At 42.3% G+C, this 13,555-nt stretch overlaps 1 protein-coding gene across 1 annotated transcript in view; it reads left to right on the top strand.

Moving 5' to 3' along the window:
* The window catches only part of STON2 (stonin 2), a 158,197-nt gene extending 146,461 nt beyond the window's left edge, over window positions 1-11,736 (top strand). The window contains exons 4-5 of the mRNA XM_012656120.1: window positions 4,202-6,040; window positions 11,387-11,736. Coding sequence (XP_012511574.1) covers window positions 4,202-6,040; window positions 11,387-11,613 — 2,066 coding nt within the window. The 3' untranslated portion in view covers window positions 11,614-11,736. The remainder of the gene's footprint in view (window positions 1-4,201; window positions 6,041-11,386) is intronic.
* Window positions 11,737-13,555: the final 1,819 nt, after the last annotated feature.

The raw sequence follows: 13,555 nt of genomic DNA, 5'->3' as shown, positions 1-13,555 counted from the left end.
TTTTTGAGACTTTTATACAAATTTTCAAATTGTCCTCCAGAAAAAAATTAACATACTCAGCAGAGTGTAAATTTCCTCACCCGTCACCAATAATGGTTATTTGTTTTAAATCTTTGTCTCTCTGATACTGGGAGAATTGTGTTTCATAGTTTTATAAGATTAAATTCATTTTCCCAAACAGCTATTAGACATTTATATTTCTTAATTATTGAGTTGTCTGTTCTCTTTATTTATTTGTGGGGGTGTATCGATTTTTGTTAAGGATACATTCTTTTTATATATTAAGGATGTTAACTTTTTGTCACATATAGTGCAAATGTTTTCCCTCAGGAATTTTATGTACAGATAACTTGGTTTTTTTATATGTGAAAATCCAAAGAACATTCTTTAATAAAAAGGGGCTCAGAAGATGTATAATCTAAACTTGTAAAAACAATTGAAGTTTTTCAGTCAAGTGAGAAAGGAAGCAAAATTAAGAGCTCACAGAGAGGTCGATGTTAATAAGGGATCATTTTTAAAACTAGCATTTGGCAGACCTTGGGTTCACCTCAAGAAATGCTGTATGTTCATATGAACTATGGACCACTTCTGCTTTTCATCAGTAAAAGTGTCTTATGTTTTTAAGATATTTTTTCTTTATAAATGATTTCATAGAAAACCAAATTCTCAACTTCAGAAATTTGACCTATGCCCCATTACCTTCCCAAAAGATATATTTTTAAAACAATTATAATTAATCAGACATGAAACTGTCAAGGGAAAGAGAATTTGTAACAAAGTCTTTTGCTATTTTTTAATGGCTGTCAAAAAGAAAATAGAATCTCTAGAAATTAATTCAAAAATTTCCCTCCAAATTTAAAGATACCTCACTTAAATTGTATTATGAGTCTAATGCTTCAAAACTGTCTGGTACTTGGTGTGATTTTAAATTACTTAATTTGAAAAGGAATTTATTGTAAGAAAATGATCTTCAGTAGAGACAAGGCCTTTTCCCCCCCTTCTTTTTTTGGCTTAGGAGAAGAAGATGAGAAGTGCTATTTTGGGGACAAGATTCCCAACAGAAGGGAATCCTTTGGCAGCAATGTACAAACAGCTTTGGTGGAAAGCCACTCTCCAAAGGAAAAGGACTTCAGCTGGTTTTAAACTAGGGAATAGTAATGATCTCCAAGGCAAAGAGGATAACCCTGATGCAAGGGGTGGACCAATAAGGATTGTTTGGGTGGAAACACTGCATTACAAAAGCTCTCTCTTTTTTTTTTTTTTTTTTGAGACAGAGTCTTGCTCTGTTGCCCAGGCTAGAGTGAGTGCCGTGGCATCAACCTAGCTCACAGCAACTTCAAACTCCTGGGCTCAAGAGATCCTCCTGCCTCAGCCTCCCGAGTAGTGGGACTATAGGTACGAGCCACCACGCCTGGCTAATTTTTTATTTCTATTTTTAGTTGACTGGCTAATTTTTTTTTTTTTTCTATTTTTAGTAGAGACGAGGTCTCGCTCTTGCTGGTCTTGAACTCCTGACCTCAAGCGATCCTCCTGCCTCAGCCTCCCAGAGTGCTAGGATTACAGGCGTGAGCCACTGCGCCCGGCCTGCCTCATTAGAAATTGATGAGTTTTGGGATGCAACACTTTCCCAGTTCTCTGTGGAGTTTCAATTACTTTTCCAAGGAAGTGATATTTTACTCAGGGCCACCACGTTCCCTTTAGACTTCCAAAAATAATAGTAATAATAATTTTAAAAGGACTGGGTGTGGTGGCTCACACCTGTAATCCTAGCACTTTGAGGGCTGAGGCTGGAGGGTCTTGAACTCCTGACCTCAAGCGATCCTCCTGCCTCGGCCTCCCAGAGTGCTAGGATTACAGGCGTGAGCCACTGCGCCCGGCCTGCCTCATTAGAAATTGATGAGTTTTGGGATGCAACCCTTTCCCAGTTCTCTATGGAGTTTCAATTACTTTTCCAAGGAAGTGATTATATTTTACTCAGGGCCACCACGTTCCCTTTAGACTTCCAAAAATAATGGTAATAATAATTTTAAAAGGACTGGGTGTGGTGGCTCACACCTGTAATCCTAGCACTTTGAGGGCTGAGGCTGGAGGATCCCTTGAGCCCAGGAATTTGAAACCAGCCTGGGCAACAGTGAAACGCAGTCTCTACAAAAAATAAAAAATTAGCCAGGAGTGGTGGCACGCACCTGTAGTCCCAGCTACTCCGGAGGCTGAGACAGGTGGATCGCTTGAGCCCAGGAGTGGGAGTTTGCGGTGAGCTATGATGCCACTGCACTCCAGCCTGGGCAACATAGCGAGACCCTGTCTTAAAAAAGAAAATGATAAATAAAATATAAATACTACAAACCTAGTTTGTTTCCTGACATTTTCCCTTTATTTTCCAGAAAATAAATCACACGTCTACAAAAGTGGACTCATGCTTAATTTGAGGGAGATTCTCATCTTTAATTTTAAAATGCTTTGGAATCTTTTTGTGATGCTGTATATATGGAAAATACTCTTTGCTCATTATATTTCTGGGGTGGGTATGGATATGTGCATATGCACACTCGTACATTTAGTGTACATTTTCAAACTGACATCTTCGGTTGAGGGAAGTGCTACCTATTTGAATAAATTACTTGGAAAGACGGATGACAAGCCAGCCACCCCATTCCTGTGTGATTACATGTGCAATTATGTGTGACACTGCTGATTTGGTGTGGTTGGATGCGATGTACATGAGGCTTAGAGAGGTGGCCAGAAAGCTCAATCATTTGAGTATCCTTTTCCCTTTGATTTCAAATGACCGGCAGTGGGAACAGTGGGTGGGTTGGTGGCAGAGGTCCCATATACCTTCTTCCAGAGACTAGAGAATGGAAGAGCTACTCCAAAGAGTTTCTTGCCTCACTCGTTCAATCAACAAAGCTTTACTGAGTACCTACACAATGCCACACATTTGTTGTCTGTGCTGTCTCCTTGCCAAAGACCTCATTTTCCCCTCCCTTCCCACAGTCCCAGGGTCCTTATGCTACTGAAAAGGGTTGGATCTTTCCTCATCAAAACTCAAGTCTTATATCTCCTTCCTTGAAGGCTCTGCTAGAGTGGAATTTTGTTTTTAATAACCTTTTTATCATAAAATAAACTTTAAGACAGAGAAGTATTTTGGAGAAAAAAAGATACTATCATGAGCATATTCACATGACAGTGCATACTTGTAAACATTTTAATGCCTGGATATTATTCCACTGTGTGCTTCAATTTCTTAACGCTCATCTGTTAGATATTTAAAATCTTTCCTTTTATTTTCTGCATGTTATAAATAATGCTAAAATGGACATCTCTGCTTTTCAAACTTGGTTCACAATTTTATTTCCTTAGGGTAGGATTACTAAGTGATTGTTTATGAAACATTTTAAGACCCTTAATATAAATTGCCAAATCTCATTTCAGAGCATTTTTTGCAACTTACAGTCTCCTTAAGGTCACATTGAGTGTGCCTATCCTGGCACCCTTACCCTGATTGAGTACTAAGATCTTTTAAAATCTTTACTGATTTTTTTGTTTAATTTTCATTTGTATTACTAGTGAGATTGGATATTTTTCACATGCTTATTAGACATTTTTAGTTTGATGAGTTGTCTGTTTATTTCCTTTGCTCATATTTTTATGGGAGCTTTTGGGTTTTTCTTATTCACTTATTACATATTAAGGATGTCGGCCTCTTGCCTTTAATATTTATTAATCATATTTGGGCTAAAATACCTCCAAGATGTTATTACAATCAAGATAATTTGGTTCTTTTGATGAGATCAGCTTATATCATTTTATGTAGGAGGCAATTTTTAATGTTTAAAAATTAAGAGTATATACCTTAGAGCCAAGTACAGAAAACATCTATTCCATAAACTTCTATAAAATAAAGGTAGAATATACAGAGTTAAATTGCAAGGGACCTTGGTATTGCCAATCAGTGCTTCTGTATCGATGCAGCCATTGTATTCTTACTGTACTTAATGCATAATGAGCTACCTCTGGTGTGTTCATTACAAAAATATGAGATCTGTGCCCAGACTAAGCACTTGAGACAGGCAATGAGCTGCTTTGGAATTTACTGGAGTCCAGATAAAATTCTAGTAATCCCTCATTCCCATATTTCAGTTTCCGTTACATCTAGCACCCCTGAACGGCAGCCCCTCATGTGTTCTCCTTTTCCTTTTAGACAATTCTTCTTCGCTCCAGGAAGATGAAGAGGTAGAGATGGAGGCCATCGGCTGGCAGGCCAGCAGTCCAGCCATGAACGGGCACCCTGCCCCTCCGGTGACCTCTGCTCGTTTCCCCAGCTGGGTCACTTTTGATGACAATGAAGTCAGCTGCCCTTTGCCACCAGTCACCTCCCCTCTGAAGCCGAACACACCACCTGGTGCGTCTGTGATCCCAGATGCACCGTATGACTCAACAGGGTCATTTAAGAAGAGGGACCGTCCCAAGAGCACTTTGATGAATGTCTCCAAAGTTCAGAAGCTGGACATTTCCTCCTTAAACCGTCCACCTTCTGTAACCGAGGCTCCTCCCTGGAGGGCAACCAACCCTTTCCTGAATGAGACTCTGCAGGATGTACAGCCCTCCCCTATCAACCCTTTCAGTGCTTTCTTTGAGGAGCAGGAGAGGCGCTCCCAAAACAGTGCCATTTCTAGTACCACAGGCAAAAGCCAAAGAGATTCCCTCATTGTCATCTACCAGGATGCCATCAGTTTTGATGACTCAAGCAAAAGCCAGTCACACTCTGATGCTGTTGAAAAACTCAAACAACTCCAAATTGATGATCCTGATCACTTTGGCAGTGCGACGCTACCTGACGATGACCCGGTAGCCTGGGTTGAACTAGATGCTCACCCGCCTGGGTCAGCACCATGCCAGCCCAGGGATGGGTGGCCAATGATGCTGAGGATCCCTGAGAAGAAAAACATCATGTCCTCCAGGCACTGGGGGCCGATCTTCATCAAACTGACAGACAGTGGCTACCTGCAGCTGTATTATGAGCAGGGCCTAGAAAAACCATTCCGTGAGTTCAAGCTGGAGATCTGCCATGAGATTTCAGAACCCCGGCTTCAGAACTATGATGAGAATGGCAGGATCCACAGCTTGCGGATAGACCGTGTCACCTACAAGGAGAAGAAGAAATACCAGCCCAAACCTGCTGTGGCCCACACAGCAGAGAGGGAACAAGTGATCAAGCTGGGCACCACCAATTACGATGACTTCCTGAGCTTCATCCATGCAGTTCAGGACCATCTCATGGCTCTCCCAGTGTTGTCCATGGACTTGAGTACAGTTGGCTTGAACTACCTTGAAGAGGAGATCACAGTGGATGTCAGAGATGAATTCTCTGGTATTGTGAGAAAAGGAGACAACCAGATTCTCCAGCACCACGTCTTGACGCGGATCCACATTCTGAGTTTCCTTTCAGGGCTCGCAGAGTGCCGCTTGGGCCTCAATGACGTCCTCGTCAAAGGGAACGAAATAGTTTCACGGCAGGACATCATGCCCACCACCACCACGAAGTGGATCAAGCTCCATGAGTGCCGCTTTCATGGGTGTGTGGACGAGGATGTGTTCAACAACTCACGGGTTATTCTGTTCAACCCTTTGGACGCCTGTCGCTTTGAGCTAATGCGGTTCAGGACAGTGTTTGCTGAGAAGACCTTGCCTTTCACGCTCAGGACGGCAGCCAGTATCAACGGGGCGGAGGTGGAGGTGCAGAGCTGGCTGAGGATGTCAACTGGCTTCTCCTCTAATCGCGACCCCCTCACTCAGGTTCCCTGTGAGAATGTGATGGTCCGTTACCCTGTGCCCAGCGAGTGGGTGAAAAACTTCCGCAGGGAAAGTGTCCTGGGGGAAAAGTCTTTAAAAGCCAAAGTGAACCGGGGGGCGAGTTTTGGCTCCAGTAGTGTCTCTGGCTCTGAGCCTGTCATGAGGGTCACGCTGGGAACGGCCAAGTACGAGCATGCCTTCAACTCCATTGTGTGGAGGATAAACCGGCTGCCCGATAAAAACTCAGGTGGGTAGTGGTTTCTCTTCTGTGAAAACAACTGCGTGGATACAAATAAAAATAGAAAAAATTAGCCAGGCGTGGTGGCACGAGCCTGCAGTCCTAGCTACTCAAGAGGCTGAGGCAGGAGGATCGCTTGAGCCCAGGAGTTTGAGGTTGCTGTGAGCTAGGCTGACGCCACGGCACTCACTCTAGCCTGGGCAACAGAGCGAGACTCTGTCTCAAAAAAAAAAAAAAAAAATCAAACAGCTGGGATCAAGGTTCCACATCTTAGGTGAAGTGCTTGTTTTTCTTGTGTGAAGGGCATAGTGACAGAGGGAGCATGGGACCAGGAAAGTAAAAACAGTAGAGCAAAGTAAGTAATGAGCATAGTGGCCCGATTCACTCTATCTTTTCACCCCCTCATTGGCACACACTTTCCATAAAACTATGTATTATTATTCTCAGCTGAGCTGCTAAACAGCTCTCTAGGGCAGATTCTGAACTTTTTTCCCCCTTTTGAGACAGAGTTTCGCTCTGTCACCCAGGCTGGAATGCAGTGGCGCAATCATAGCTCACTGCAGCCTTGAACTCCTGGGCTCAAGCGATCCTCCCACCTCAGCCTCCCAAGTAGCTAGGACTACAGGCACATGCCACCACGTCCAGCTAATTTATTTTTTTATTTTCTTGTAGAGATGGGGATCTCACTATGTTGCCCAAGCTGGTCTTGAACGTCTGGGCTCAAGTAATCTTCCTGCCCCACCCAGCCTTCCAAAGTGCTGGGATTGCAGGTGTGAGCCACCACTCTTGGCCAGATTCTGAATTTTTATTCTTTTGGGACTCATTAAAGTATTAGCTATGGTGCTGGAAGTGATCCATTTCCAGATTCTGGAAGGCTTCTGGGTCCTGAAGAGGCATCTTTCTCACTCTCCCTCGATGTAGGAAAAAGGGCCAGTTTATGGTCAATCGTATGTACAGTACATGGAGGAGTTAATTTTATGACCCTAGCTACTACTGCGAGGGCTGTCCGTTCAAACATCTCAAGCTCAGAGATAGGGGATGGGAAAGAGAAACGGCCTCCAATCAGTCTGAAGATCCAGCCAGGATATGGAAGTCTAAAAGTGCCAAAATTCTATCAGACAAAAAGTAAAGGAAGGAATGTTTGATTTAAACCAAAGAAAAGAAAGAGAGAGAGAGAAAGAGAGAAAAAAAGAGAAAGAGAGAGAAAGAAAGAAAGAAAAGAAAGGAAAGGAAAGGAAAAAGGAAAAGAAAAGAAAAGAAAAGCTTACCTGCCCTAGACAGCTATCAGGGATGCTTTTGTGCTTGAATGAGCCCAGAAGGCAATTACTTTCCTCCGGAGTCTGGTGGGATTTTGCGAAATGACAAGACTAGGGAGCTGTCAAACCAGCACTAATACCCTTATTTCTCAGAGCAAGTGTGGGTGACCCCAACGGCAGGCAACAAGCCCATGTTCCTGTGAGCCTTTAAGTCCTTTCTCTTGTTTATAATAAATTCTGCTCTTCTGTTGACAAAAGCGGATATGCTAGCTGAGCAAAAAGAATAAGGTTTGGAAAAGCTCTTGAGTGAAATGTCTTTCTCTTACGCAGCTATCCTTTTTTCCATTCTGACCATTAAATTCCAACAGTGTGTTCCGCGTCTGCCTCTCCTGCTCCGAGTGTGGAGTGGTGGTGTTATCATATCCTGAAGGTAATACGATGTGATGGCCAGAGGCAACACGATCGGGCCGGCTCCCCGGGCAGTGCAGGGAGTGGACACGCACCAGGGCGTTCTGTGTCAGACGCTGGGTGTAGCAGTGCAAGCTGAAGAGACAATCGGACCTCTGTGTTAGAGGCTGCCTTTGCTACCCCCTATTTCTAAACTGACAGAATTTTTAAAACAAAGTCTTCCTCTCTCTGCTTGCTTGTTCGTTTCCCCTGAGGTCAGCACTGTATTCTCCTGGCCATAGCACTGTGATCTCTACCTCAGCCAGGGGCCCCATCTGACTTGAAAGAGGAAGGGAGACACCCTGGATTGTCCTTGGGCATAGAGGCCCTTGGAAAGGGAGAACCGCGGAATTTCTGGATTTTCAAGACAGAAGGGACCTTGGAGAGAACTTAGTCAAACCTGTTCAATCTACAGATGAGAAAATTAAAGCCCGGGAGGTGACAGGACTCATCTGAAGTTCCACAGCCACATTCAGGGGCTTTTTCCCAATACCGCAGCTGCCTCTTAGTAGGGGAAACTAAATAGACACAAACTTGAAATAATTCCCACTGTGAGAGTAGAGATGTATAGTTTATCCGGTATGTACAAACATATCTCACTTGTTTCAAAGTGATTGCTCTCAAATATTTAAAAGTACTGTATGAGAGATTTTTTATTAAAAGCAGCAAAGACTGAGTGACTACTTTAAGCAAAAAAAAGACGCCAAAAAATAAAAAAACACAGATCGTTGGTTGGATGGATATGGGTTATGGATATGGGGTAGCTCAGAGAACTGAAGGAAAAGTTGAACAGAGACTTCAGAAAGGATCACACCAGAATAGCTCTGGTAACAGAAACTCACGAATGTCTCCTCATCATGCAGTTGTGGGGACAAATCACCACATATTATTTTCTTTCCTTGTGCCACTTGGCTCAAGGGGAGTCAAGGGGAGGGCAGTGCATTTTGAATGACAGGACCACCAAGACGACATGCAGCACTGGGGAAGATTATTTCCCAAAAGAAGAGAAAGGGAAAGATTGCTACCAGAAGAAATGGGGGACACAGGACAAGCCTTCAGAAAATACTTTTTTCTTAATGCTTCCCAGTGGAGAGTGTTCAATAGGCTCAAGGCCCAATAAATGTAATTTATATACTGTATTGCATATATATTTCCAGGTTACTGGAACCCTGTTTGTGGAAGATTTTTGAAATACAGGACAACATAAGGATATTTGAGGATATTTCTTACCTAAACATCCAACTTCTATTACTGCTTTTGCTGTCATGGTTATATATTTTTAATAGTGAAACCCCAAAAAGAGGCTTCTTATACTTTTTCTGGCCAATTATATGTTTCTATACCCGTTAAGGAAATTGGTAGCACCTTTTTCTGGTGCTGATTATTCACCAGGAAATAAAACATTTTGTCCTGTATAGGTAGTTTTCTTTGCTGGAATTCTAGTTCTCATTAGACCAGGAGAAGAGAAAACAATCTCAATATGATTACCCTTTTATAGAAAGTAAAACTCTGAATTTTAATGTTGTATTTTCTCAACTGCATCTCAACTCAAGGAAGACAATGTAATGGTGGGCTTATTTACCATGAATTAAACTATGCCAGCTTTCAGCATTGCACTTCCTGTCTGCAGCCCCTACACATCTAATAGTTGATGCTAGGAAAGAATGCTGCTTTCAGAGTTTGCTGTGGATGCACTTTGATGGTGTGAGAGGAGGGAATCAGTTTTGTAGAAAGAAATGATTTTTTAATATTCTAACAATGTACAAATAAAGATAATTAGATAAAAAGAGTTGCTCAGGTTGCTCTTGAATTGAGAGATGGTCCTGTACACTTTGAAGTGATCTAATTCCATAGCAATATATTGAGCAGAATTTAGGACATATTAATAGTTTGAAGTCAGAGTCATATCTGAGTTTTATTTCCAGCTCTGCCACTTAAGGGCTGTGTGACCTCAGGCAATTTACTTAACGCTCTCAGAGAAATTTTTCTCATCTATAAAATAGGGTTATTAAGACCTAGCTCATTCAGAATGTAATGAGATAATGCTTTTAAGTGCTTAGCACAGTATCTGGCCTGTAATAAATGCCCAATAAATGATAGCTGTGTAATTATATCTGTGGTACACAATTAAAAAGTGAATGGATTCATTTTCAAATAATCTAGTTTTTACCATTATATATACCTTACTTAAATTTTTTTCCTAAAAACAAGTGCAAATTTTTCAATTATTGCTCTTTAGAAATAACCATTGAAATATGTTACATTTGTGAAACAGAGCAAAACAAATACTTCACTCTGGTAATGTTTTCCTTAGAGAGCGGGTGTGTTATGTGCTCACTCTCTGAGGATGAAAAGTCCTGTCCAGACCAAAAAAGAACGTTGAAATTGCTTCTTTGGGGAAACTGGGATAACTAAGGGGCTGTTTCAGTTACATAATTAAGGCAAAGTCATTTCAAGCTGTTTATTCATAGCCAGTTGCTATCTGGGGGTTCTTGCAACTTACTCCTTCTCCATCCCTGTCACCCTGCAAACGTGGTCTTGAGGTTTGGGGACCATGAGGCATCATGGCAAAGTGGTTAAGAACACTCTGGAGTCAGACTACTGGCTTCACTTCTTAGCTCTGCCACTTTCTAGTTGTGACCTGGGGCAGCTCACTTTGCCTCGCTAAGCCTTAGTTTCCTCATCTATAAAATGAGGATATTATTATGACCTCAAGGAATTGTAATGAAGATTCAGTGAGAGGATCTGTGTAAAAGACTTAGCAATTTAGCATAGTACCAGTCATCAGGCATCGGGTGCTTAACATGTTTCCTGTCATGTCACATGAATGATAGTGTTTCAGTGGCGACGGTCATAGAACTAAGCTCTAACTCTTTTTTCCTCAAAAATCTAATAACTCTCAAGTGAAAACCAAACCCTAAGTTTGCCATCCAAGTACAACAGAATTACCCGTAGATTTATAAAATTAAAGAGTAGCAGGGTCTGGCACCATCCAGCCTACCTTTTCCTACCTCTCCCCCCAGTGCCAAGCTCCCCACTTACAGGTGAGGAATTGAGGCCTGGAGAGAAGAAGGACTTGGACTTGGGGCTGGAGCTCTGCTGCTTAATAGGAGAACTGGAAGTCAGACCCAGGTGTTCTGCTAGTCGGAGGTCTGTCCAGTGTTCCATGTGCTTCCCCAACACGTGTGTGCTGTTTATAAGGTCTTTGTCATTTGCCTATATCATTAACCCACAAAACATGCCAAAAGCCTTTTGAAAATAGGAAATGCTATTAAGCAAATTCAGTTCATCTTTCAAAGGAAAGCAGTTTTGCTCCAGGTGGCTGCAATCGATGTTTTATTAGGTGCTAAGTGCCCATCCCTTTTTTGCATTCTTCCCATTTGCAGCCCCTGTTTCTTAGTACTGGAGCTGTGTTCACCTATCACTCTGGCCTGAGCAGGTGGAATGACCTGTTTCTCAGGCCTTGGGTTTTCTTGCTGGGATACCAGGCTGCTATAGTCACGTGGTGCTATGCCAAAGGGTCTGAGGCACACTGCAGATCCTCCTGCCCAGCACTGGATCCTCTGCAGGCCCCCTTTGTCATTGAGGCGGCCTCTTCCACTTCCTCGCTGCTGCCAAAGAACCTGATCTCTGAATTGTCTTTTTTTCGTAGCTTCTGGTCACCCCCACTGTTTCTTTTGCCACCTTGAACTTGGCTCTGACCGGGAAGTGCCTTCCAGATTTGCCAATCACGTGAATGTCGAGTTCAGCATGCCCACAACTTCTGCCTCCAAAGCCGCTGTCCGATCCATCTCCGTGGAAGACAAGACTGACGTCAGGAAGTGGGTCAATTATTCCGCACACTACAGCTACCAGGTAGCCTCGAGAGTGTCTGGCTGATGCTTCCAAGTCATTTGTTTGCCCCTCTTATTCCTTTCAGCAGTGCTTACCATGGTTGCAGGTATTCTCTTCCCACCTTAGAGGAGGTTCACCATGCCTGCGTGTGGATGAGCCTGCTCCGATTTGATTGAACAATCTCTATTGTGGCTAAGACAAAGGTTGAAAAAAAAAAATAAAGAGGAGAATATAATGTCTTTCTGTCATCATGAACAATAACAACAAAAAGAGAATGGGGTAAAAGGGTCATTATTAGCCATTTATGATAAAGTTTATATTGCAGAGGAGTGAACTTGGAAGTGGAGGGGAGCATTAGGAAAGTGTTAACCCAAAGCATACATTTCAGCTACAGGAGCTGATGAAGTGGATCTAAGCAAAGTTAGCACACTGTGACCTGGGCACTGGGCTGTTACAGGACAAGACTCAAAAGCCAAGCAAATTTTTGTAATAGGATCAGGGCTATGGAAGGAATAATCAGAGTTGGAGCTTTCTGACATAAATAGAAAGCAATAATGTCCTGAAGGGTTAGAAATTCGATAGAAGATTAAATGCCAAAGTTTTGAAAAGTAGGTTTATTGAAAAGGGATTTTGCAAAGTGTTTTAATAATTTTCTATTTGTAATAATGTCCTTAGATGTATATGGTGAGTTATCGTTCCTCTAAATGTTTCCTTAGTTGCGTGAGCTAAAACGTGTAACTACCAAAAGGAACGAGTACTCCATCTTGTGGCCAGGACAAAAATAGCACTTCTCTTAACCCTATTGTGTGTTTGTTGCCTTCTGAGTCCAGCATCATAAGTATCTGAAGTGGTGCTGAGAGGAGCAACCTCAATCATGAAATTACTGAGCTCAGAGGATTTCCTGGCTGACTTATCCAAGACCAGTTGAGATGTGTTACCTTCAAGGCAAGATTAATTGATTACACCTTTGTAATCACAGCTGCAGTATTTTGCAGAAGATATGGTAGAACTGTAAACACTCCAGTAATGTTTGGAGGTTTTTTAAAAGAGATAAAGTATTGGGGTGTAAACAGTCAATTACAAAGGAATTCATTCATTTGATAAACCTATGTCAATTACTTACTGTATTCCTACATTATTGCATAAAATATTGAACACGATCCTGTTCCTGTCCTGTGGAGCTTATGACGGTGTAGTGGAGCTGGACAAGTGTACAAGGTACAGTGGAAATATTCACAGGGAGAAGCACCTGAGTCTACTTAATGAGTTGAAAATAGCTTCAAAGAAGAGTTGACCTTTGAGCAACTGTGTAAGGCAAAGAATAAGAATTTTCCAGGTGGACCATGAGGGAGAGGGAATTCCAGACCAAGCGGAGAGCATGTGCAAAGAGAGAGTCACGATATACTTAGGGTCAGTAGCTCCGATGTGGCTAAAGCCCAAAGCATTAGCAAAACTACAAGGAATCTCAAAGAACCTACTGAGGTATTCTCTTTTGGTTTATTTATTTGTTTGCATGCTTTTCTCCTCTTTTTGATATTTACCTCCAACTTCTATTCTTGGCAGGTGGAAATTGAGCAAAAAAAAAGTTTGAAGCTGGACTTTGAAGGAGATGAAACGGAAAATCCCAAGGAGTGTGGGGTACAGTGACAAAACCCTACAGCGAGGAACCCTGACCCAAGAATCATGACAGGGTATCTTCTTGAATAGCTGAAGTTTAAGTCAATACCTGCTGTGGCCACTCCATGTTGGAAACAGTGTATCAGACCTTCCTGTTTGCAGTTACCTGCATTTTAACAGGAAACCCTGAAATGGTTGTTTTGGAGAGGCTCTTTGACTGTGATCACACCTGAAGCACATGGTTCACCTGACTTTTGGAGCTTATAGTATAATTAAGCCTCCCTGTCTCATCTCTGCTTATCTCACAGCACTGGTATGTGGTTTGTTGTGACAGAGTCAGGAAGAGAACCTCCCACATCAGTGTTGACAT

Source organism: Propithecus coquereli, unplaced genomic scaffold (assembly GCF_000956105.1).
Source record: "Propithecus coquereli isolate 6110/MARCELLA unplaced genomic scaffold, Pcoq_1.0 Scaffold5, whole genome shotgun sequence".
Classification (NCBI taxonomy): Eukaryota; Metazoa; Chordata; class Mammalia; order Primates; family Indriidae; genus Propithecus; species Propithecus coquereli.
The sequence above is the reverse complement of the archived record's forward strand: the minus strand, read 5'-3'. Positions and strand labels throughout refer to the sequence as shown.